The 26,641-nt window shown below is 32.2% G+C and overlaps 1 protein-coding gene across 1 annotated transcript; it reads right to left on the reverse strand.

The window, feature by feature from the left end:
* Positions 1-1,098: 1,098 nt before the first annotated feature.
* On the reverse strand, positions 1,099-26,510 carry LOC148603040 (NADH-ubiquinone oxidoreductase 75 kDa subunit, mitochondrial-like). The gene is made up of 20 exons (XM_088553362.1): positions 26,479-26,510; positions 24,041-24,107; positions 22,445-22,533; positions 20,931-21,038; positions 20,575-20,651; positions 19,184-19,265; positions 18,794-18,858; positions 17,885-17,962; positions 17,139-17,324; positions 16,420-16,519; positions 14,137-14,286; positions 12,055-12,200; positions 10,965-11,093; positions 10,065-10,131; positions 8,370-8,432; positions 7,702-7,863; positions 7,198-7,351; positions 4,969-5,144; positions 4,039-4,173; positions 1,099-1,298 (listed from the first exon to the last, which is right to left on the reverse strand). Exons 2-20 carry the CDS (start codon positions 24,099-24,101, stop codon positions 1,149-1,151), a joined length of 2,178 nt encoding a protein of 725 aa, XP_088409488.1. The 5' UTR covers positions 24,102-24,107; positions 26,479-26,510; the 3' UTR covers positions 1,099-1,148.
* Positions 26,511-26,641: the final 131 nt, after the last annotated feature.

The raw sequence follows: 26,641 nt of genomic DNA on the forward strand, positions 1-26,641 counted from the left end.
TGTTTGCCCTAACTATATAAAGCCACACACTATATTTAAAATAAACCCATCTGTTGGGAGCAGAGATTTTTGTGACAAAAATTACACACCAAATTTAAAATTAATCCATCTATTGTGAGCCAAGATAGTTTCGATGTAATTCAGATGGAGATACAAGGTGCTTCTATTATACCACCCAATTCCCTAATCCTTGAGTTAAAATATATTATGTTTAAGAACAAAAGAAATGAGTAATATAGTTAACTTCAAGGGATAAAATTGGTCTTGATTAAGTGATAAAATTTCTTAGACAGTAAAATGGAACATTTAATACAGAAATTTAAACTTTCTAACATTTTGATAGCTATTTAAACCTTTGATAGAAAGATAATAAATCTTCTTAATTTTCCAGTTCACTACCTAAGAAAGTTCATCTGGTAATGGTAATCAAATCAAGGGGATATCACCTTAATTCCTGAAATTGCTGCACATGGTTTGTAGGCATGAGAGTTTGTAAAATTAATGTGAATCAGAAACATTTAAAAATTTATTTCAACAAACTGTGTGATGTGGATGTATGTGAAAATAAATATTCTGACATACACAGCTAAATTTAACCAACAAAACTGATTTCTGCAAAGGTGTTGGTATTACAAGTACTATATTTCTTGCTTCATAGCTATCATTAATATTAAAAAGCACATAAGCAAGTAACGTTACGAAATTTTAGTATTAGGTATGTCACAAAAGATAAATGACTCAAACGAAACTATCATTACCATACAAAAACAGCACAAAATCAAACAAAAAAAATTAAATACAGACAAGTATTTTCACCTCCATTTTGGTAGGATTTCATTTTGACTCATTGAAAAATTAGCAAGCAACAGCCTGGAACCCTATAAAATTCTGAATCAAATCCCCACTTTTAAAATTGTTTACATGATCTGCCCCATTTTTTGTATTTCAATGTTTGGACCTCTTAGACAACCCTCATACACAATACCAAAATATAATTGTAATTTGAACAACAAACATTTTCCAAAAAACATATTTACCAAGAAACCATATATCTATGCAAAAAAAGAGACTTGAATGGAAAAAAATCTAATTCAACCATAAATTAAAACATAATTTATTTTCAAATCTATAGAGTCTGAGATTTTACATCAATATTTAGATGATTCTGCTTCGGTAGCAGCCTGTACACATTTAGCCATAGTTTGTGAGGCTCGACTAATTGAATCGGTCATATAAAAGTCTTTTAACGATGTCTGGTTTACTGTTATAGGTGAAGCATCAAAGGATGATTTCACAAGCTGAAAAAAAAAAGAAAACCAGCTTATTATACAGATAGCAGTGTTTTATCCAATGATCCCAGTTTTGTTAATTCACACTGTGAAATAAATTTGGTAATTGACTCTTGCACTTTCACCAGCCAAAAATTCATGTTGAAAATATTGATCAATTTTGAAAAAAAATCTATATAATAACTAGGATAATCAATTGGTTACCATGAATAACCAAAATATAATCACTCGTGCCAAGAACACTTCAGAATTTAACTCATGTGTGGAACAAGTTCCGCACACTCGTTAAATCTAAGCGTTCTTCGTCACTTGTGATAATATTTTGGTTCTTAACTCTTTCCATTTAATTATCCTATTAATATTAGTATACCTAAATCTTCAACTTTCCATAATTCACCTAAGCCCATGATGATCTTGAACTTCGTAATTCTCAAGACTTCATACGTGGAGGATCAAAATCCCTATTGAAGAATTTGCAATGTACATGTATTTGTAAGATACATGTATAAAACTCACAGTTTAGTGTGAGTAACCATCTGTCTTGTTATTACAGATTATAGACAAACAGTGTAATACAAATGTAGTCACTATCAATTTTGATACTGACAATATTGTGGAAAATCTCAATGAGTGTGTTAAGTCAAGATATCCCACATGATATTGTCAGTATCAATATTAAAAGAAGCTATTATTCTACATATATGTCTCTTATTTAAAACATGACATCCTACAAAGATTTTGAGACCACTGCCATATTTGAAAAAACGATTAGGACTTGTTGATCAAGTTATGAAATATAACTCTCCCATAAAATCAATAAAAAATTTAGAATCTCCCATACAGAAATTAATGTAAGATCTGTTTAAGGTTTTGTTTTAAAATAATTATCTTTCCATGAAAAATACTAAATAATTGAATGTTTACACAAAAAATTTGTTTTATGTTAAAAACTACCACATAAGATAGTGACAATGAGGGGAGAATCACCCACATGAGCTGTTCCAAAGGTTAAAAGGCATGCTTAATGAACCATGAAGCAGTTTATAAACAAGGATTTTGTTATGCAAGCATACGTTGTAACTTGGCCAAAAATTAAAAACAATCCATCTAGTAAACAAGAGGCTCCTAGGAGCCTGAATCACTCACCTGGTTAAATTTTGTCTTTCAATGGCAAGAAATTTAACAAGAAGTTGTTTAACAATTTCGACTCAAAAAGACTTTGGTAGGACTTATCATTAGGCCCATTACATGGCTTAACAGATCAAAATGAAAATATGATAGATAGATCTCACCATACTGAACACTTTAACCCCGTCAGAATTTGGCTAAACCTAATGGTTTTGGAGATATATGCGATAAACTGCAGTCTGACCCCTATGTTCTATTTTTAGTAACAACGGCCATATTTTTTGAAGGATAAAAAAAATAAACAAAAGTTTGAAGCAAGATACCCCAAGGAACATTCCTATCAAGTTTGGTTCAAATTGAACAAGTAGTGTCAGAGTAGAAGATTTTTGAAAGAAATAACATTAAAAGTAGCAAAAAAATGCTGAAAAAGGACAATAACTCCTAAATGGCTTGACAGATTAAAATGAAAATTTGACCACAGATAGATCTCATCATGCTGAACACTTTTACCTAGTCAGAATATGGCTAAACCTTATGATTTTGGATATATGTGAAAAACTGCAGTCTGCCCCTATGTTCCATTTTTATTAATGGCAGCCATGTTTTTTGACAGATCAAATATCTAAACACAATTTTTGTGCAAGATACTTTAGGAACATATGTTCAAAGTTTCATATAATTCCACTCAGTAGTTTCAGAGGAGAAGATTTTTGAAAAATTGTTAACAGACGAAGACGACAACGACGGACGCCAAGTGATGGCAATGGCTCACATGGCCTTGGGCCAGGTGAGCTAAAAATTTGATCCTTCATCAAACTGTCATTTAGTTTGGGATTGTTTGAATCCTGGAATGTAGACAAATTGACATTCATGAAGTCACAATACCAAGTTAGTTAATAAAATAACCAGAGCCTGGTTGTTCAAAAGATTTATCCCTTGACAAAAGTCATCTACTGGATAAGTCTGGTCCAATCTAAACAAGTTATCCACTGTATAGGTTGAGTGCAATCTATACAAGTTATCCACTGTACAGGTCTAGTGCAATCTAAACAAGTTATCCACTGGATAAGTCTAATACAAGCTATACAAGTTATCTACTGGATAAGTCTAGTGGAATCTACACGAGTTATCCACTGGATAAGTCTAGTTCTATCTATATAAGTTTTGAACAACTTGGCCCTATCGTCCAAAGAAAATCAACCAATCAGAATGCTTTTAACAATTCATATTAAATAATAAAAGACCAATGTCATAAAACTCCAGACTATCAAAAAACATCTTATATAGGTTTTTATCATGATTCAAAGATGTAGAAGAGATATTTTGCAATGTAGTTATGACTTTAATGAACAGTATATAGCTTGAAAATTTTCGAAAACTTCAAATAGTAGTCATTTGAAACTGAAACAATTCACATGAACTTCATCTCATAATTTGGTTAACCACAAGCTGGCAGTTTACGTGTATTTAATTACTTTAGCCTTTACTGTATTCCTTTGCGATGCATGAATTGTGGATGCAAACAGAATATGAATCTTCCACACACAAAAAAAAAAAAAAAAAAATTAATCGACTAATTGTAATTTAGAGCCATTACAAATCAACCATCTATATACTTTACCTTTGAGAGTTCTTGAGCCTGTGTGAAGTAATTAGCATCCTCTACCTCGTCATATTGTGTAAGATTTGGAGCTATTTCTGTCATTCTATTTCTGATATCCTCTACTTTGTCGTAGGGAAGAGTTACACCAATAACCTGTAGCAGACAAATACAATAATTAAACAATAGATGAAAAGAAACTGCTTTGGAATTTGTCAAAAATGATCCCAGGATCAATTTAAAATTCAAAATACCAGTCCATATAACTTTTAACTCCTGGAGTTTCCATGGTCAATAAATCACTTGGTCAAAATGTTGTATGACACCAGGCCTGGGTTTATGTTTTCCTAAAATCTTTTGTTTTCTTCCCAAATTTCAAATTTCAAGCTACCTGATTGGTTGAAATTTGAGTCATAGAAGGATATCAAACTGCCACTTTTTATGAAACAGGGCTCAGATGCTTTAACAATTGAATGATTACTAAAATCTAAAGAATTGATTAGTTTATCATGATGTTCAATTTTGTTCTAAAAGTTCTGTGGCATTGGAGTCTCTTTTCTAAACCTTATAAGAAACTCAGCACAAAAAGGATGGCCATTAAGTAGTAATACATTCTAACTTCATTTAATCTATGCAAGAAAATAGGGTCTAGATTTTATCCAAATCTGTATGCATGAAAGGGCTTCCAATTTTTTTAAAGAACTTCAGTTCCAAAGGGAGATAATTCAAATCAATTAAGAGAGTAGGAATCAGATTGCTTACAAGGTGCCACTGACACTAGCCTTAATATGTCCCTCAAGTTCATGCAGGGGACAAAAATATTGCAATTGGCCAATAACATGAGAAGAGATATAATAATGTTAATTCTTGAAGTTAAATTAAATATTTTTGTTATGTACTCTTTTTAAATAAAACAACCTCCATTCAGGAGTTATTGTACTGAATCATTACCTCTGATAAAGCCCTGATGATTTTCCAGTCTGTCCTAGCCAGTCCAGGGGGAGTTACTGCTACACGAGTTTGTTGTGCCCGTCCCTCAGTGTTTACATATGTTCCATCTTTTTCTGTGAATGCCGCACCAGGAAGTATAACATCCGCAAATTGTGCTCCCTTATCACCATGGTGACCTGAAAACAGTTAACAAATTTAAAATATCAGCTGGATTCAACAATATGCTATGCCTGTTTCCACTCTTCATGGAGTTCCATGCTCATAGCTTTAGTGGAACATATTATCTTGGTTTATTTCATGTCATTAATTGTGTGTGTGTTTTCCCAGGTAGTCGTTATCTGTGAATAACATTTTTTTATAACTGTTCAAATCTTGGTACCACTGAATTCCCTTTCAGATAACACTGCAACTAGAATTCTGGAAAAAAATGAAAAACAAAAAGTCAGACAAACATTCTATAAGAAATTTCACCATGATGTTCGTTATCAAGTAGCTCAATGTATTACTTCAGGTAACAAATGAGCTCTTTAAACTAGGTAATATGTGTTGCTCCAGTGACATTCTAAAGAGTCTAATTGTTAGATCAGCCTGCAAGAAAAGTAAAGGGTTCTAAGGTATCTTGAATATTTAGAAAAATTTTCACAGGTATGTAGTCCATCTATAATAAAGTAACCTTGCCATTCTGTGTTTTTATACAACAATTTCACCTCTAACAGATTGTAACTGGAGCAATAATGGGATAAATAATTCGAAAGAGTTAAGAACCAAAATATGATAATGAGTACCAAAGAATGCCTAAATCTAGCGAGCATACAGAACTTGTTCATCACACAAGTTTAACCTTAATGCGTTCTTAGCACAAGTGCATTAAAACTTGTTCTACACTCTCTTAAATCTATGTATTCTTCCATACTTTTGATCATATTTTGATTATTCACTCTTTCCAATTAATTATCATATTTATTTTCAACAAAAATTTCAAATTTTGGAGGATTAGTATTTGTGATGTGACAAGACAGTCCAAGAGTGAAATCACAGAATTTATTTCATAGTGTGAATTATTGTCATTTTTTACACATGGAACATTTGATAACTGACATCTATAAGATAATACTTATTTGCCAATCAAAATGACTCAAATGTATAAAAGCTACTGGTAGACCAAAAACTGCCATGGTAAACTCTGAGTAAAATCTCTCAACACATTTTGGAGTCATTCTACACCATGTTGAAAGACATATAGATGAACAAAATTTACTTACAGTGTTTTCCGGACTATAAGTCAATGTGGAGTATAAGTCAAATAGCCTAATTTTGACCAAAATTGACAAAAAAAACATAGATAAGTCAAATTCAACAGATAAGTCGAGGGTCAGATGTGTGCATTTTTATTGTACATGTCAGTGCAGTTCCGAGTTGAGCGGTTTGTTTTCAACAGCATATTATTCCTGCAATGTTGCTTAGTGTAAGATTTCTGAATTAAATTAATATCTGTGTTTTTGTTAAAGTGTACTTTGTCCGTGAGTTCAATTATTTTTATTGAATGGCATGTCAATGGCTCTCTGAAGCCATAGATCATCAGTAGTACAAAATCGTAAACATGTCTAACGTGGGCAGCCATGTGTGAAACAAACAGGAAATTTGTTTGATTAATTGGTCATAATTACGAACGGTAATTAGTAAACAATACTACCTGGTATTATGAAATACAATTAAAAATAATCATTACCTGCAAATTTGGTTGCAATTAGCCATTTAGATAACACCTTAACTAATTATAATTTTAGCCACGTGCGAATTTGTTACGACATACTGTAAATGGGTATAAATTTGCCTACAAAACACTCAATAATGTTTTCCAAGTTAAAAAAAAAAGAGTTTTGTTAATGTACCTTCTAGAGTTTATATATATATTTTAATGGTTTCGAAGTTTCAGAGTTTTTATAAACATCATCGCTATCAGGATAGAGGCAATGATCAATAATATTTGAATTCAAACACCGATTTGTGACTGTTTGAGTGACGGCTTTCGTTGATTGCAGTTTACCAAAAATTTTAAATCAAAGCAATCAAAAGTGAACTAAACAAATCTAATGAAATGCATTGTTGATGATCATTTTTCTTGAAAAATCCTTAGATAAGTCCAAGTGGACGATAAGTCAAGGCTGACACTTTGCTGAAAAAAAAATATCAACTTATAGTCCGGAAAATACGGTATAAATGATTTACCTTGATAAATTACAAAGCAGTCAGATGGAATATCATTCTTAGTGATAGCTCCTGCATCAGCTCCCAGTAAGAACAGAACTTTAGGAGGATTCTCTCTGATGTATTCCACACCTGCTTTATAACCAAGGTCTAATGCAGCTACCTGGCTGGCAACCTAAAAATAAATAAATTGACACTTTAATATGACATGTAACACAAGTACATGTATCTGATTTCAAACATGATTTAACTAAGCCAACAAAAAATCGGAAAATTCAGAAATTGGATGTAAATATACAGTAAGCTTAGTACCAAAAAATGGGTTATTTCAAATAAATTAATGGGCCAATAAAATGAAAAAAAAAAACATTAATTTTACACACATACACAACAAATGGGCCATTGACCCATGCCCTCCTATCTTTTAGGACCATTTTTGCATTTTAAGGCCAATGGACTAGTCCATGACCCCCTCCCAAGTGTTAAATAAATAAAAAATATCAATATATGTCTTTGATAGCTTACCCTATGTAAAACATTAAGGACTTTCCAGTCATCACCACATCCACTGTTAATTCTGGCATTCTGGGAAATTTCAGCGACAGCACTGTGTATGGCGGGACCATCTTTTCTCTGCAGGACGGAACTGCCTACTACAACCATGGGGTTCTTAGCACTATTTAGTTTCTGTTAAAAAAAATTACCAATAAATTATTATTATAGTTCTCATTTGTTCTCAGATGCAAGTTAAACTAGAAAAACTCTTATAAATGCATACCATTGCTGTTATTCTCACAGCTTTGTATGGTTGTTGTCTCTTTGACACATACATCATTTCCACTTTTGTTTCCCATATGTTCAGTTTTTTATTTGGTTCGCTACATTGTGTATGTCAATCTTCTCTGTTTCATGTGTTCATGTTTAGGCCATGTTTTAATAATTTTAACATATTTGAATCATCCCACTGCTGATGCTTTGATATTTTTTTGCCCATATTCTATTTATGATACAAGCAAGCATACTGAAGAGGCTTTATAGAATTGAATTTTATAATTGCCATGAAAACATATTTTAAGCAGTTTCAAAGAAAGTGGGGATGGACAAACAGATGGACTGACTCCATGATAACTATAAATACATGTACCAACTGCTTTTAAAACGTGGGTCATAACAAAATAAATGCAAAGTCATACCTTACTGAAGGGATGTTTACCACTGGCTATTTCTTGTAGAACTTGTGTACTGTCACCTAAATGCTGAAAAATATCACACAGAGATTATACAACTACACTGTACATGTATCAAATGGGCTAAACAATCCAATTTTATTAAATTTCAAATTCTGGACAGAAAAGACAAGAAATCTGGAAGTGATGGCTCACTAGTGATACCCCCAATTTCATTCACTATATAAGGAACTAGAACGAAGTTTTCCGTAAAACAGGAAAATGTTGTCAAATTTTTCCAAAAATTTATTCTACCATATGGCATACCTACAGGAAAACTGTGATGGAAAAAGTGTTATAGAAACACAGAACCACAGACACACAGACCAGGGTTAAACAGTATACCCCTACCCTTCAGAGCAGGGATATAGTTAGATCAAAGAAGTTAGAATCATGATAAAACCTGCTTTTTTAGTCATGTTTTATCGAAGAGACAAGATGAGAAAATTGTTTATATTAACACTTAGATTACTGTTGTAGTAATATACATTTTCTACATGTACTTGAAAGACTATAGGATAGTAAAACTGTTAAGTTCATGGGAATAGACAATTTTTAATGAACATCCTTGTGTAGTTTCATGTAACCCTATAATTGGCACATCTTTTTTCTTAATTTATTCTTTTTTGCCTCAAATATATTCAATATATCTAGAAAACAACTGAAAAGCTATTTAATTTTATCCTGAAGCATCTGTGACCTAGATATCTTTTGACTGTTTATACTGAGAAAAACTGAGAGAAAATTTTCCCACCATTTTTCAGTAGTATATTTTAAGTAAATTTGACCCATCAGTATTGTGAAAAGGCAAACCTTACAAACACTTTGATGGATATTTCTGGAGGATATGAGGTATATTTACATGGATAACGCAAAAAAAAAATGTTTTCTCTCTTCGTGTGCCACATCTTGCACACATTTTGCCTGATTTTTAGACAAAGTAGTAATAACTTCTGTCAGACATACATGTAAATCAGGGAAGATTTTGACGAAGTCATAAAAAAGCAGAAATTGGTATAAACAGAAATAAATAAACAGAAAGAAAAAAAGGATCGTAACGGTAAAATCTGGATTTCAATCAGCGGAATTCCACTAAAAAGTGGAAAAAAATTCATCCCTGATCAATTCAAATACCTATAGAATATTTGAAAGTTTAAATCTTCTTGTCAACTGTCCATTCAACTACTTGTTAAAGAGAACTGTCCATCATTGAATGATGAAATTATGAAAAAGAAATTGCACTTAGACAGAAAACATAGATGCAAACCCCTTTTTGATACAACCAGTAAAACAGAATTGAGAAGTCTATAATTTGGCACTTTCGTCAGTAATCATTATAAAAATTTACACTGACATCTCAAATTTCTCTTGAATGAAAGCATGTTGTGTTTACTATACAGAAACAATAAGATTTATCTGAACCAAGATGGATTACATTCGTGAAGCCTGATTATACTTCATGATCCGAATCCCTATAGGGCTTAATTCAAGTCTATACAAAGCATCTCAATGATCAGAATATGTTTTCTAAACCAGGAAATGATTGGAAATCTGTAAATAATATACTGTTGACAGTAAAACTGTATATTCTATCTGATTTTTTTTTTAAAAATTATGGACAAATTGTAAAAGGGTGTATCTATGCATAAAATAATAACAAACCTCATAGTCAAAGGTAATGTCAATTTGAGGTCCAACCACGGCAACTTCTAGGTCATTGTGAATCCAGCTATAATATATTAAAATGCATATGTGAAGGACTAGGTCTGTCTAGGTCTTTTTTATGCCCCAATATATCAGCAAAGAAATACAGAACATCAAACAGGACAATTCAGAGTCAATAAGTGTATGTTTTTTTTTTAAATCAGAAACATGTCAAAAACCTAGTGATCTGACAATATAATTTCACCAAGAGACCACTTATTATGCATCCCTGAATTTGCTCAGAAATTTTCAAAAGAATGTTAAAAATTATGTTTTTGACAGATATCTACCCTTGAAATGTTCATTTTCACAGTATTTCAATGAAATTGTATCTCATTTTACCAAAATGATATAGAAAATCTTATCTTTTTTCCTTAATTCTGACGGTGCAAATAGTCAAATTAAATTTTCAAACTGGTGGGTCTTTTTCATGTCATGTTTCAACCACTGCCTGATTCTTACAAAGAGTGACACTTAAAATCCAAGTATCTGGCCAAAACAAGAATCGGGAAACAGAGACCATCCACATACACAATGTAGACAACAGAATAAAATACAATTACACAAAAAAACTAATTAAGAAAACAAAACTACATACATAAAACTAAAGCATTTAAAATAGTGCAAAATATCTTCAAATGTAGTCTCTATTTACTAAGGATACCATTAAACATTTAATTCCATAAAATGTGGTTTAAGTTGACTTTCTAAAAAGAGTATCATGGCTAAACATTGTATAAAAAAATGAAGAAAAAAAAACATCCACTGCCCTTAAAAATTACAGAATATTTCAATATCACATAATCAGACTTCCTATCAACCCATACAAGGAACACCCTAAATTTTGTCTTGACATACCTCTTCCTCATTCTGGCATTAAATAAAGGAGCCTCAAATCTGGGATTGGAACCAATTATCAAAATAAGATCAGCTTCTTCTACTCCTGTGATCCTATTGTTTAGCAAATAGTTTGATCGTAAATCAGTTCTGTAAAAGAAAACAAAAAACCTTAATGTTTTATTTGGTATTTTAAGTATGACCAATTCTTGAATAATGTCAAAGTTCATCTGAAGGTGCTTATAAAGTGCAAGTATGAAGTCATTTAAAAAGTATTATTGTATTTCATGCCAACCCACTCTCCATGCTTTGTCAATTGTATAGATGAGATATCAGGATCAACAAGGAAGTAAAAATTTGCAAAATCAGAAATAAATTCATGCATTACAAGGTCTGTTTAGGGTCTTTTTTTTTGCCCCCAAAAACATCAGCAAACATGTCTGGATTTGTAAAAGTGAAAATCCATGAATCTACAGAAAATCAAATTCCTGCTATTGTGGAAAACCATGAGACATGTGAATCCTGAAATGCTTCTCTTGGTTCTAAATTGCATCTACATACGCAAGTATACGCAAATGAACCTGCCATGATGCTATTTTTTTAAGCTCTTGAATATCTGAATATGAAGACACAAACTGGATATTGATGCCCTTTCTGGCCTGGAGTCTACAGAATCCAGTTGATAATATAACCATTAAAGCTCCCTTCAGGAGCGTATAAGAGCTCAGATAATGATATTGTGCTTCAACATATTTTTGGGAGGTTTCATTATCACTGAAAAGATGTTAAACAGAGAAAGTCATGGAAATACTTGTAAATAGCACAGATTCAAAAAATTTAAAACATTGTCCTGCAATGTGAAATAATTATCTGTGAAAAGTAGTTGAATTACAGAATATGTAATGGTCCTTTTTATTTTTTTTTTGGCAACCTAGCCCTGTGCTTTTAATTTCCCCAAAGTGATGAAATGCTTTTTGTATAGTGCGTAACCTAAAACTTTAAGAGTGTCATTCTATTTTCTATTACATCCTAAAGGGGTAATGAGGTACCATATAAAGATGAGGGAAGATCTGTACATGAAGAAATCTGTTTTATATGGCCTAATACATACCCTGCTCCATCCATTGGGAAAATTTCTTCTGTACACAGACCTTCACTGCCAAGTTTGTTCAGGAAATCTTTGAGAACAACTAATGCCTCAGCATCAGCAAAACCCCCAACTACTGCAGCGATTTTATCTCCTGAGGTCGTTCCAAGCTACAACAATATCAAATCATATTTACATGTATTTAACTTGTTGTACCAAAAAAATAGACAACAATGGTAAATCATATTTCTAACTCTACAGGTGTTTCTAGAAAAGCAGAAGATGCTTACCCTACCGATGCACCTGGTCCATGCTCCCAGTTTTCAGTGGAGTCTGAGTTGCTCATTTACTTCTGTTATTTTGTAAGTGTTATTTTAGTTACTTTACATTCTTTGTTGTGTATGTTTTCCATGTCTGGTCTTTGTCGCTGGATTACATTCTTTTGATTTCCCCTAGAATCTGGGTTACTTTGATCACTGTTTCTATTGAACTTTGGTAAATGATGATCCATTGTAGTATTATAGTGCAACTTTGAATTCCCTTTTTAGGATATACACAACTTCCATAAACCATAATAAAAAATTCCTAGATCCTCATCCAATTTTTCTGAATAATTGAAGAGGGGGGCTAATTTTATTATTTATATTTCTAACAGTAACTGTCACTTGTGCCAGAAACCTAGCATTGCTGTTATCATCATCCATGTGTGTTTGGTGATTGATGTTACCAGTGCAGCTAGATTAAAACAGCTTTAACGAAGTATGTGTGTCTTGACTGCTACACCTATTCAGGTTTTCTTCAATATGGAATTATTTTTGAAAGAAAGAGCAGCAAAAACTAACCGGAACTTACTAAAATATGACAATTATTGTAAATCAGGTCTGGAGAAGATGCAAAAATTTCTCAAAATACATGTATGAATCTGGGATTATTTTTTTAAAACACATAAAATTAAAACATCGGGTCGGGCATGAAAAATCCAGTCGGGCAGGGATGAGAATCAGAAATTTTTTTATTTTGGCCTAAGTTAATAGTAGACAAGGTCTTATAGGTCTGATTAGTTTTACATAAAACTTGATATGAATGTAAAAAATAACACCAAAGTCAAATAGATCTAAAGTAATAGAGAATGAAGTAATCGTCATCAATACAAATTTAACCTTTTGACCCTACAAGCACTAAGAGGCCGTAATATCTTTACTGGTTTTGTAACTTTAACATAAACAAAGTGTTTATCTGTTTAAAGCTCACATCTTAAGGTTTTGTTAAATTTTGAAGAAAAATAAATTCTAGCTGATGTTAAACTGTCAATGGAATTATTATTTTCAAATATATCAATATTTGAATTCATCCTCTTATGTAGATTACATCTGACTAATATTAAGAATGCAGGTAAAAAAGATAATAATTGTAACATAAGGTTGCACAACAACATACATAACCCCACTTCTACAGGGAGTTCATATCGGAAAGCACCAAAATTGCTTACAATATAAGCCTCATCTATATGAAGCTACGCACCAAATTTGAAATTGGGAGCAGATATAATTTACAAAAAAAATTTGGAACAACAGATGGCCAGACAAGGTGATTCAAATATAATACCCACACATTTAGTGGGTATAAGATATTACTACTTTTATTTATTTTAAATAGTGGTTCAAGTTTAACAAAAACTACATATAGTTATTCCAAATTTGTTCTGTTCTTTCTGTCATTCTTCTGTCGGTTCTGATGACTGGAGCAACAATGTCATACATCTATTTTGCATTTTTTTCTTCTCAGATTCTCTGACATCAAAGTTCATATGTTGTCAGGGTTTATCTTTTTAAAATCCGATAAAAAGTGTTCAGAAAACAATCAACAATTATTGTGGCTATGTGATTTGCTTACCACTAAAAAAAGGATCATTCATGAAGACTTCATAATTGTTCAGAATATCAAATATTTGTTGACTGTTCATTTGGGGAACAGTAAATTTATTACCCCAGGAGATACAAACTACTTCCTTTGACGTTGCCTCAGGAAATGGTCAATACCATAGGGTAATAAACATCTCTCATTCAACAAATGTGTACTCAATGAACATGTATTTAACTTAGTAACCTTTTCAGCAGCTGATACAAAAGCTGACTCCCAATCAGCCTGTTTAAGCTCGCCATTATTGTTTCTAACAAATGGTGTTGTCAATCTCTGTCGTTTTAGTCCATCGTAGGCAAACCTGGTCTTGTCAGAGATCCACTCTTCATTGATGTCCTGTGAAAAAATAAAACATGAAATTTACTTATTTACAATCATGTATTTTTTCTTTATTTTGACTATATAAAGTTATTCATTGGTTTACATTCATTTCAGAAATTAAAATGTAACGTATCTTTATATACAATTCATGCTTCTTTTTTATATTTCCTCAAATGTGGATTTTCTTTTTTTCCCCCTCTTTCATTTACCGCAGACTTGTCTTTTTATGAGCAGCTCGGCAGGTGTTTCTCCAAAAGAAGAGGACACTTTTGTTACTTTGTACGTATTATTTTAGTTATTCAATGTTCTTTGTTGTGTTTGTCTGTTTTCCATGTCTGGTCTTTGTTCCTTCTTTTGGTTTCTGCTAGAATCTTGGAAACCTTCATTACTCTTTAATCAAACCGGAACATTTTACTTATCTACAGTCATGTACATATGTTTGTTAAATTCGATCATTTAACTGATTTACAAATTCATTCCCTTACTGTAAATCACAGATCTAGCAGATTAACCATTATGCCACAAAGTCATCCCCAAAAAAAGATAAAAGATAGCTCAGTGAATCAGTGACAGTATGGCAGACAATGCAGGAAAATGAGATGAACAGTGCTAGATACTTGTTATACAAGGAATTCTCGCTATAAATTAGCAATGCATGACATTTATTCAAATTTACAGTAAATATAATGATGCGTAAAGTTATTAGGTTGGAACTCATTCTTTATGGCACCACCTGCATCTCTGCCAAAAATAAATTGCTAATTTATAGTAAAATATAAAACTCCACTAATAACAACCATCATTTAAAAATATTTTCAGGTTTCTTATAAATTTCATATGCATGTGTGTTAGGGTATATTATTATATGTGAAATTTTTTCAATTGTGTCTTTTTCACCTACTCACAACACTATGTCAGAATGATTTTAGGAAACCCTCAAAAAGTGGAATTTAGGGAAAGCAGAAGTATACATGTGGTAAACAAATACCATCTTTAATAAAAAGATAGCCAACGCTGTAAAATTTTGTTCTTTTTACTTAAAATTTTTTACATTTCCTTCAAGAAAATATTACATGGTTCGCAATTGAGATACAGTTTTCACTAAGTTATCAGTTTTTGGCCAATCAGGAAACAGAACTGCAATCAGGTGACTTGCATTTCCATAAAGGAGCATTTATAAGGTCAGAAGATAAAAAGCGAGAAACTATACCAACTGTGTCGAAAAAAATAAAAAAAACAAATGCTACATTCTGGATTTGATAAAAGCTATAGAAAATCATGTCAGCTATATGGACTAGAAATATGCTGAATTTAGTTTAAAGTCAGTGTTCTAGGATTCCTATATCCCATTACCCGGGGCAAGTGAAATTTGGGTCAGGGAAAGTTAGGTGCTTAGTTACACTTTCCCGTGGCAAGTTGAAAACTTCCTATGCTGTAAGGATTTGTTTTGTTAGGAAAGGAGTCATTGACTGTGGGAAAGTTGATTTTACATGGATTTTTCCCAAGGAAACCTCAATTTCTGAAAAATCCTAGAACACTGACAGTAATTTTACAAGCTTTATATCTGTACAAAGTTTTAATAGCAGGAATGGATTTTATCATTAGTTTGTATAAAAGCCTCTTTCTTTATACATGGCAGCAGCTATAAATATCTTCTTGCAAGATTTAAGCATTGATTGATTGTACTTTAACATCCTATAGCAGATATTTCATGCATTTCAGGACGAGAAATTTTACTAATCCAAGAGGTCCACTTTTTACTAGCTTGATAAGTATAGCAGATTCTTTATTGTGCTAGCTCACTCCACCTGGACACCTTATTCTGACTACTAGCCTACCCGTTGTTACTTCATCCCCTAAATACTGTGTGCTGGTGGAGAAGCAGTGACTACCTCTTTTTAAGTCTTTGGAGTGACTTGGCCAGGGAAGAAGCCTATGCCTTTCAACACACAGGTAAACATGCTACCCAGAGACTACATAAAAGGTTATTTTTAAAAGCATTCATAATTTATCATTTGAGTAAAGAATGTCTAAGAGAGGGTCCTAGACTTCAAATTTCTTTTTTTTTTTTTTTTATAAAACTTGACCTTTGCACAAATTCTTTTGAGGTTGAAATGAACCATCTTATACACAGATGTACAGACATACCTCATTCATTCTAGGAAGAATTCTCATGACTTCATTAGTCCTGGTGCTGACAACAATGTTACTTCCAAGAGCATCCATAACATCTACGCTTTCTGTTTTCCTGTTGTACAAAGAAAATGAAAAGGTGCTGTTATGGTTCATGAATTTCATCTGGTGATTGTCTTTTAACCAAGAAATGACAAGACTCTATCATTGTATTTGCTATAAATCATCTGAGTAAATATACACATATATGATATACTCATTTTATTATACCAATGTACATTTGCAAATAGTGTTAATTATTTCCTGATGATTTTTTGTAAAATTTGAATTAGTTCCTGTTTTATTAAATTATTAAACATCTATACTTTCATCAACATAAGTTTTAATTTCACCACTGTACAAAGGGGAGGTGGAGTGTGGGTTATAGTGTCTCCATCCAACACAGTGGAGTCATCATTTAAAAATAAATCTTTCCATATCTTCTATTGCAAACATAACATTTTAATTTAGTAATTCAGATAGTTAAACAAGATGTCCAGATGAAATAATTAAATTTTATCCAGCTTTATTTTTGGTTGGTACAAAAGAAAAGAGTCTCAGTGAAGCCACAATTTTCCTCACCTTGTCACATGGATAAATTATGATTCATGCTGACGGAAGTATATGTAATCTAATTGTAGTCATGCAAATGAAATAAATAAGAAACAATATTTTCATATAATGCAGCAAAATACCTAGTCTCCCAAGGTCTTGCAGTAAAGGCATATGGCTTTGAAGTTAAAGCTCCTACAGGACAAAGATCAATAACATTTCCAGACAATTCAGATTTAAACAGTTTTTCTACATAGGTTCCCACTTGCATGTCGCCACCTCTTCCTGTTGTGCCAAGGTCATCTACACCAGCTACCTCACTGGCAAATCTGTGTTAAAATACAAGACAGGTTAATATACAAAATTACTACAATATACGACCTGTAGGTGTATCTAAAATTGCTTCTGAAGAATAGAAGTTTCCAATAATACCAAAATCAGAAATGGTTGGGGTCAGTCTTTGGCATAATCAATCTTTACTTTTACTTATAGCCTACTGAAATTTATCTTTTGTACAACAACAGGTTTTGTGAATGGCAGGTTCCAATCTTTTTTATATGTTTATCCATATTTTTTTTTAAATGTATTCATATTTTATATTCAGGTGTGTTATACTACAAAAATTACAATGTTTGCTTTTAAAGAACATTTTGAAGAGGAATATGCTCAATTATGAATATCAGAAAGCCAGACTTAAATGAGATTAAATGTGATACCACAGTATGGTCGTTAGAAAAAGCATATTTCCTTCCACTAACACACAGATTCTTAAAATATTTTAAATCTCTCATTAACAATGAAAGAGGAATTATAGGGTCCTTAGGTCACACCCCAAGGACCACAACAACAAGCATGGCATTTCATATTAAATCATTTAAAAATGGTCTACCTGATACATCTAGTACAGTGAATACATCTAGTCATTATTGTCTTTACCAATGGACCAACATTCTTGTCTTCTACAGCTCTGTAAAATATACATTTCAAATAGGATTTTTGAACAAATACTTCTTAGTATATCACCATGCATAATTGGCAAGCTTGAAAAATTATAAGCCACAAATTAACAAGTTGATGAACTGGGAATTTGGAAAGGGAAGATATCTGAAAGAGGAGGTATTATTTTTCTTCAAAGAATTAGATAGCTTCCACAATGTCTATAGTATTGATTTGAGCAATAACAATTATTTGAGTTGATGATTCAATACTTATTCTACACTTGGCAAAATTGTTCATCTTTATTCAAATTCTTTTTTTCAAATTTCAGAGTTTTTAATGTCAAAGCAAAAATTGGCTCTAACAAAATATTAAAGTACTTTTCTGTATAAGGTGTTGCAGATTAAGAAAAAGAACATAGAAATTTAATTGCATTATCCAAGCTTCAGAAATAACAATACAAATGTTAGCAAAGTTTGCCTTTTTAATATAATGACAAGTGAAATTTAATTGAAACTCACAATGGAAAAATTGCTGGAAAATTTTCATTCACTTTTACCCTATGTAAGCAGTCATAAAATATCTACATAACATATGTTTCAGGATAAATTTAAATAGTTTTTTCTTGATGTATTGAATATATTTGAGGCATAAAGACCAAATTGGGATTAATAATGTGCCCCTCAATGCCTGATTCTTACACAGAATGGTACTTAATAACTAAATGCTCATGATTAAGAATTTCTCTTCACATTTTTTTCAAACTTCTTTAGATATTGTATCTGATATATTTTAGAAGACAACAATCCAATCTTGATCACATTAGTTTGCCAGAAAGCTCTATTTGCCAAGTATTGCCTACCTCTTGCCAGAAAACTCTATATCTGTGAATCTACTTCTATCACTACCAAAATTCATTGACTGATCCTGAAACACACACAAAAAACCTATCAAACACATTCTGTTGTTTATCTTTGTGGTGGAATTAATATTTTTTATATCCTTTAAGATCTAAATGAAGCTCATGTGCATTTCATGATAATCTGTGTATTAAGAAAAATCCCAAAACTATTTGTCGTATCATTTTTATGAAATAAAAGTCTGGTAAAAGGTACTATGGTCTAAAGAAAACAAGAAATAAACTTTCAGCAAGAGTTAGCTATAAGGAACATTTGTACATGGACGGACAGAAAGGCGAGTCCGACGTGACAATACCCTACAAATATTGTATGCTAGGTGTTACTATGGTTACCTGGAGATCACATTCTCCTCCTTGATCACAGATAGGACAATCTAATGGATGGTTCATCAGTAAAAATTCCATCACACCTTCCCTGAAAAAAAAAAATCAATTTTTTTTATTGCATAAATTTTTTTAAAGATTTACTCGAAAATGTACCTAAATGGATAAAACAACAATACATCATTAGTGAAATACCTAAGTTCTCTTCAGATCTTCGTTTTCACAACAATATTTTCTCTTTTTTTGACTAATTAAAAATGATAAAAGAATATGTCCCACTTCAACATTCAAAATATTAGGTATTTCCACTTGACATGGTAAGTTCTGTTACTTGCATTATTTCGTCTGACAAATAGGCTATGCATTTAACAAGAATCCACTGTATATTCCTCCATGCACATCTGCATATGTTGCCAAAACTTCCCACAAATTTCATTAAAATCCCTTGAGCAGTTTAAGAGGAGTTTCAATCAGGGTTTTTAACATGTAAAATGTTTTACTTAGATTATCTCCCTTTAGAGTCCTATTACAGTAATCATATTTCTTCATGCACATCTAAATATGATGCAAAACCTTCCTATAAAAATCATCAAAATCCTGTAGGGTGTACTATACAGATACATTTAGCCGCACTGTGTCACACACCAAGTTGACCCTATCTAATTTTGTAAAACTTAAAATTATAAGTTGAAATTTGGAAGATATATTGTTTAAATGTAAATAAGCGTTTATACATAGATAGATGTAATATATGTATAGTCAACGGGTGTAATTTGATTAAAGAATGGTAACTGAAATGCCTCAGTCCCCTACTGTATAAGGTTCTCTCCTCAGCATCAGCTAGCTGATTTTCAAAATACCTTATTTTGAAAAACTTTAGGAACTAAAATTGAGAAAATGAATCGAAAAAGGTGTTATATTTTTACCCTTTTTCCACCTCCTCCATGCATGTTTTCATCCTGTGTTAGTGTCTAAGTGGCTGATATTTAATAAAACATAGTATTTGGCTATAATTTTTGGAAAGGCACCCTGATTTGTACTAAAACTCATTAATTTTTTTTTTCAGTATGTTACCATGGCTACTTGATTTATAACAATAATCAACAAATTACATATAAATTACTTGAACCTCCACACAACAAGGATTAGAAAACTGTGTACTTCTTTTTGACAAAACACTTGAAATTTCTGTGTGGACTGCCTCAAAACAGGTTCATTTCCACAAAATGAGACCAAGTTTTCAGAATTGACCTAACTGTATAGAGTAATCAAGGGAACCAAGGTTATAGCGGTATAGTACTACATGTGTTAGCAGTATAGGGGGAGTTGCGCTTACAAAGAATGCAGAAAGACTGACAAACGGAGGGTTTAAAAAAATCGTCTGTTAAATGAACTTATACCTGGCTTTCCTTGTGGCTGGTGAATCAGTCTTTACCCTCATTCCTTTCATTACAGGCATAGCACAGGAGGCCACAGGCTGGAAAAGAACAAGACATTTTATACACATGGTCTATAAAGGTTCATTATTCATTGAGGATGTCTGGTGAAGACATGTTTCTAGTTGATTTGCGGTTTCGTTTAGATAGTTTTCGCTGAAGAAAATGCACTTTGAAACTGAGTTTTATAAACAATTCAACAAAAGGAGGCAAATACAATATCATTTTTTATATTTTGAATTCACAAAAATAAGTAGCTACCCGGGAATGAGTGTGGCAACACTTGCCTACCATGGTTTGGTAACATCATCTAATCTTACCTTAGCTGATTTCTCCACCTCTACCAGACACATTCTACAGTTTCCAGCTATAGACAGCCGATCATGGTAACAGAACCTTGGGATCTCTACACCAGCTTCTGCACAAGCCTGCAAGTATACATAATGCATTGTTTTTTGTGTTTAAAGTGTCTCCAAGGCTTTAGAAGCTCATTAAAATATGAAGTTACTCAAAAGTAGAAATTGGAGTTCTTAATTGAACATTTTAGTGCATTTTGAAAAAAAAAATGGGTAAGCCAGATGGATATAAGCATACATGTTCACCATCCCACATTAGGGGGGAAGACTCCCACAAAATCAATACAAAAATAAGAATCTTCCATGTAAAAAAATTATGATTTGTGGGAGGTTTTTGGTTGAAATTACTATATATTCTATGAAAAATACTAAAATATTGGATCTTTACATGATAAAAAATGCTTTTATGTAAAAAATCTCCCACATTAACTGTTCCAAAGAGATGACTTGGCAGGACATAATGATTTTCTAATGCATATTGATCGTGCACTATTATATAGACTCATGTGCAATGTGTTCATGTACATTATCAACTGGTGGTATCTTAACATGCTTAATTTTACAGCCAAAGTTCTTCACAAGTTGTCTAAGAAGTATTATGGCGGTATGATGTTTTCCACACTAAGGGTTGGACATTTAAGGCTCAAAAACTTGCCAAAAAGACAACCAAATTTTATATATAATGTATTTTTTTCAATATGCATTAACTTTCATCAACTTGCCTCATAAGACAAGATTTACCACATGTTAAGGTCCAACACTGACATTTACAAATGGGTTCATAGGTTAGGTATTAATCTGGTGATTTTATTACTTGAGTTAGCAAAGCAAGGTATGTAAATGAATATAACAGCATACCATACAATGTACATACATGTACATAACTAAAATTACATATTGCATGTAATTCTATTTTAATGTGACATTTAAAAGACTATTTCTGAATTGCTCAGTGGTAAAAATACACTGGGTAATTTGATGTTTATATGACGTCATTCTAGAATATAAGTTGTAATGTATTTCTCCCACTCATAAGCTTCATTCATATCGCACAAGCGAGTGATTAAAATTTTGTAATTTCCCACCACATGCCATGAAATTAAAATGTTGTGTGAAGACTCCCATGCTTACCATGTTTACAATTGTTCATCATGTTATTGATCAATTAAATACTTGTTGATTTACTAATGTTATTCATAGTTTAAAAGATTGGATGGTAGTCAGAGTTAGAAATAGTAGCCTGCCTGCCAGCCCTAGACAGGCTATTTTTTGGCAGGACTGGCTAATTTTAGCAAAAATCTATGTAGCCATATAGTAAATATATTGAAAAATTGTATTCAGGACTGACTAGAATTTGAGTGCGCTTCCTACCCTGATAAGAACAGTAAGTTTCCTAAACATAAGGCAGAGAGCAATTTGACAGAAAAACAATACATGTATATCTACCAACCTACATGTAAATGAGGGCATAAATTTACCTGTAAAACCGTTGTTCCTGGTGGTACATAGACAGCTTTATCATCAACAAAAACTTCTACTTTGTCTTGTGCTGATGCATTGCCACGAGCTTCAATATACATAATAAATATTTTATCAAAGGGTCAACTGTCCATCTTTACAATAAAATCATAAAAATACTACTTTCAAGGTAATATATTCAACGTACCTTTGTAAAATGTTGTTTTGGGACCAGCTGCAGCCTGCCTTGTGGTGGAAGGGTTTTCTCATCGTTCAATAAAGACTTGAGTTGTCATTTTTTATCCCAGTGGGGTTGTAGTCTCTTTGACATATTCACCACATCCATTCTCATTGTATAGTGTTTCAAAAAATATCCCAGATTTTAAAATTTGAAGTTAAGTGTCAGTATCTGTAAGAATCAGGCAGTGGGTGAAACATGGTAAGAAAAAAAACACCATTTTGATTTAATTTGACTATTTTCAAATCAAGGAAAACAGACAAGATTTTCCATATCATGCTGGACCATTGAGTTACAATTTCATTGAAAAGCACTGAAAATGAACACTTCAAGAGCACATAATTCTTGTCAAACACCTAATTTTTCTAAGATTCTATTGAAAAATTTCTGAGCAAACCCAATGATGCAGAGATCAAATAATAGTCTTTTCAAATAGAGAAAGCATCCTTGAGTGATATTTTATTGTCAGATCAGGGGGATTTTGACATGCATGGTTCTGATTCTTCCCATTTTGCCTGATTCTTTCAAACACTTACACTAAAAATACTCTAATTTTTTTTTCCTTTCTCAGACTTAAAAAAGTATAATTAACTGCTTTTAATCTTTTTTTGAGATGAGCAGTAAATAGATCAACACATGCTAAAACTAGTCATACTTTAAACTACGAAATTTTCATGGCACAGTTATTTTTTTTATTTTGACAGTAAGACCCATGACTCTACAAACAGTCGTGAGTATTAAATGACATTTTGATATAACTTGCTAGAATAATTGCAAATTCAAAAGTGCATGATCCAAGAAATCTATTAAAACAATATTTGCACAAAAAATTCATAGTTAAAAATGATAGAAACTAACAATTAAATATATATAATATACAAATAGCTAGTGTCCAGGTTTTAAAAATATTAAACAAACTGCAGTATGAAATACTTGATGAAGAACACTATTTCTAGCACTTATTAGAAATAGAACAAAAATGGGTTTTCCCATTCTTAAATTATCTATCGAAAGGCCACTTAAATATAACTTCTTAGTTCTTAAAGTCTTCCTTCTCTCTTTTCAAGGTGCTTCATTTCACACATTAAAATACATGTACATGTATAATAAAAAAAGTAACAAAGCAACTCCTCATCCCTTTTTTGTGGCTGTTAACAATGTGAACAGCAGCAACTTTATTTTGAAGGCGAATAAATTTTAATGTAAAAAGAAATTTAAATGTGTCATTCCTTGAAATTTGTTTTCATTCAAAATGGCCAATGATCTAAATCAAAAGCCTTACAAATTTTTAGTTGGAGTACATGTAGATGGAATTTATTGTTTAAGTACAATCTATCATTGTACAATGTACAAAATTATATTTTACAATGAAACTTACCAAAGAGGGTCCCAGTTGTTCTGGGTGCTAAGACCCTACTCAGGGGCCAGAGCCTCAACATGTTTGCCTAAAAAATAAATTGCGGTTATATTTACTTGTAGTTTTTCACTTACATTTTTAAATCAGTTATGGATCTGAAAATATTGTTTAAAATTAGTAATATATCAGTTACAATGTACATTTGTATATTGTGTGAATATTTCTATCATACATAAACCAATCTGTGCCACAGTACAGGAGTCTAATAAACCTTCACAAATGCATAAATGCTACAGAACTTAGTTGCATTTTAAATATTTCTTATGACTCAAGCTACTACTTAAAAAGTTATTGAGAACCTATATAAAATGTCATTGGACTTAAGCCAGGAGTAAATATACAATGTATATACATGTACATGTACATGTATATATTTTATTGAACAAATTAATTGAATAATGAAAAATTACATGTATTATTCCACAAAAACAATCCTCCCCTGATATAGTGAACATGTATAAAAAGTTAATTTTTGCAGAAATATTGTTTTAGAATTAATTAATTTACATAAGCATGTATATATTGATTATCTGGAGAAAACATTTGTTGTTTATATCATAAGCATGAAAACTCAATTGTTCAATTGCAAGGGTTCAAATTCACTTTCAAGGGTGAAAGTTCCTGAACTTTTCTTAATCATAAATGAAAGGTGAGGATAAAAAAGTGGAAGGTCCCCAAAAAGAGTTAACATAAATATGGAAGGTCCAGGACCTAGGCATATATTTCAAAGCCAAAGGTCATGCATAAAAAACTGAGGGCCCTGGACCTCAGACCAGTGCCAATTGGATTCTTGGAACTCCTGACTAACTTGATTTAGAAATTGATCTCATTCTGCTACTCAATTTACTCTTATTCCTGATTGGTTGCCATTCTGTATCATTGCAATGACTGTTCTCTGCAGCTTTTGAAACAAGCAGAATAGTTCATGTCAAAAAGGGAAATCTACACTTGTAGCGTGTTTGAGGGACAATTAAGGCAAAACATATTTTTTTATTACATGTACATCTATTTGAGGAAAACTGACAAAAAAAGAGCAGGGCACCAGTGGCCTAATTTCAATGACATCACTGGCATGTTAAACATCAGATTCATTTAATCTGATTTGATATGACCAAGCAGCTCCATGTTGAATATGGGGTACAAACTTATTATGAAGCCTGAGGAGAGCATTCCACAAAATGTACATGTATTGATACTGCGTCATATTAAAATCCAAAAAATTAGATAAAATTTGAAAAAAAAAGATCTAAAAGATCAAAGAAAGTTTGTTGAAGTTTGGCAAATATGCCACTGTCTCATGTACATGAGGTGTAGGGATGAGACACTCCATAGGTGCCTTTAGTTAACATACATGTATGTAGGACCCTGAGAGCTATTTCAATCTATAGCAGCAGGGCTCTCCTTAAGGCACGTACATGTGTCCTGGACACAAGAAAAACTTGCTGGACGCGCAAAGTTGAAATATAATGCGTCCACAGGATGTGTCTTCACAATATCAGCTGCATCCTAACATAATTTATTTAAAAATCATTAAAACTATCCTAAAATCGTTAAAAAACTCTGGTTTTTTCTATAACCCGTACAACAGGACGTTTACAAAGTATATAATAAAAAATTGTGACAAATAATTTCAATCTCATTTCTTCAACTGAAGTCATAAATCTGACAAAATGTGTTAACTGCGGTCTAAACAGGTAATGGTATGCTTTATGACAGGTAAATTATCTCAGAGGAGCAATCAGCTGACTAGGGTTTGAAAATTAGAAAATAAATCCAGATTGGATATATCACTGCAAACATCCAATCATTTACTAAAGATTAATTTCTATAGCAGCTTTCTATAGCATGCCAACCCTCTTTAACACCTTATTCTGATTCTGAGCCAACTAGTCGTTACTCTATCTCCTAATATACCCCATGCTTAGCAGAAGCAGTGACTACCAATTTTCAAGTCTTTGGTATAACTGGGTAGGGGATCAAACCCATGACCTCGTACACTATTGGCGAGCATGCTACCCTGAGACCGCCAAGGTGGCGGTGCAGAAAATGAGACTTTACATGCCTGATATATTACTCAGACCATTTAAACCATCTTTACCATGTATTCTAAGACGGGGTCTATGCATTTGGCAACAGTTAGCACTGTGTTGTGATGTTAGTCTGTTTCAAAAAGGGGATGCAAAACGACATCAGCCGTGCTCTGTATTACTGTAAGTGTAATGGCTGTATGTGTTGTTTCGTAACATCAAACGAGAACCAAAAGGATATTAAAGAGAGAGAAATACAATGCATGTCGCATATGGTTATCAAAGATTTATAACGGATACGTTCAACAGTCAAAGTAAAGGCATTACTTCTAAGGTAAGATTTATCAAATAAAACTATCTGAATTTTGTCACCTTGAGTTTTTCTTTTTCCGGAAGTTGGCAACAAATTTGTGTAATGTGATGACCTAGGGTAAAATAACTATATTGATCGTGTAGAAATTAATACATAATTTTTATCATAGTAAAAACAATGAACAACTACATTTTCTTTATAGTACATTTAATAAAGACCTAA

The sequence above is a fragment of the Perna viridis genome, chromosome 11 (genome assembly GCF_037379345.1).
Source record: "Perna viridis isolate PV_CMFRI_1.1 ecotype Kerala chromosome 11, ASM3737934v1, whole genome shotgun sequence".
Taxonomy (NCBI): Eukaryota; Metazoa; Mollusca; class Bivalvia; order Mytilida; family Mytilidae; genus Perna; species Perna viridis.

What these genes read in the sequence shown, in the direction of transcription:
- LOC148603040 (XM_088553362.1), bottom strand. Translation starts at nt 24,101, where the DNA reads ATGTTGAGGCTCTGGCCCCTGAGTAGGGTCTTAGCACCCAGAACAACT. An exon ending in AGGTGGAGAAATCAGCTAAG is followed by an intron (nt 20,652 to 20,930) that starts GTAAGATTAGAT and finishes GTTCTTTTCCAG; the next exon opens with CCTGTGGCCTCCTGTGCTAT. An exon ending in AGGCTCAAGAACTCTCAAAG is followed by an intron (nt 1,299 to 4,038) that starts GTAAAGTATATA and finishes TTTTTTTTTCAG; the next exon opens with CTTGTGAAATCATCCTTTGA.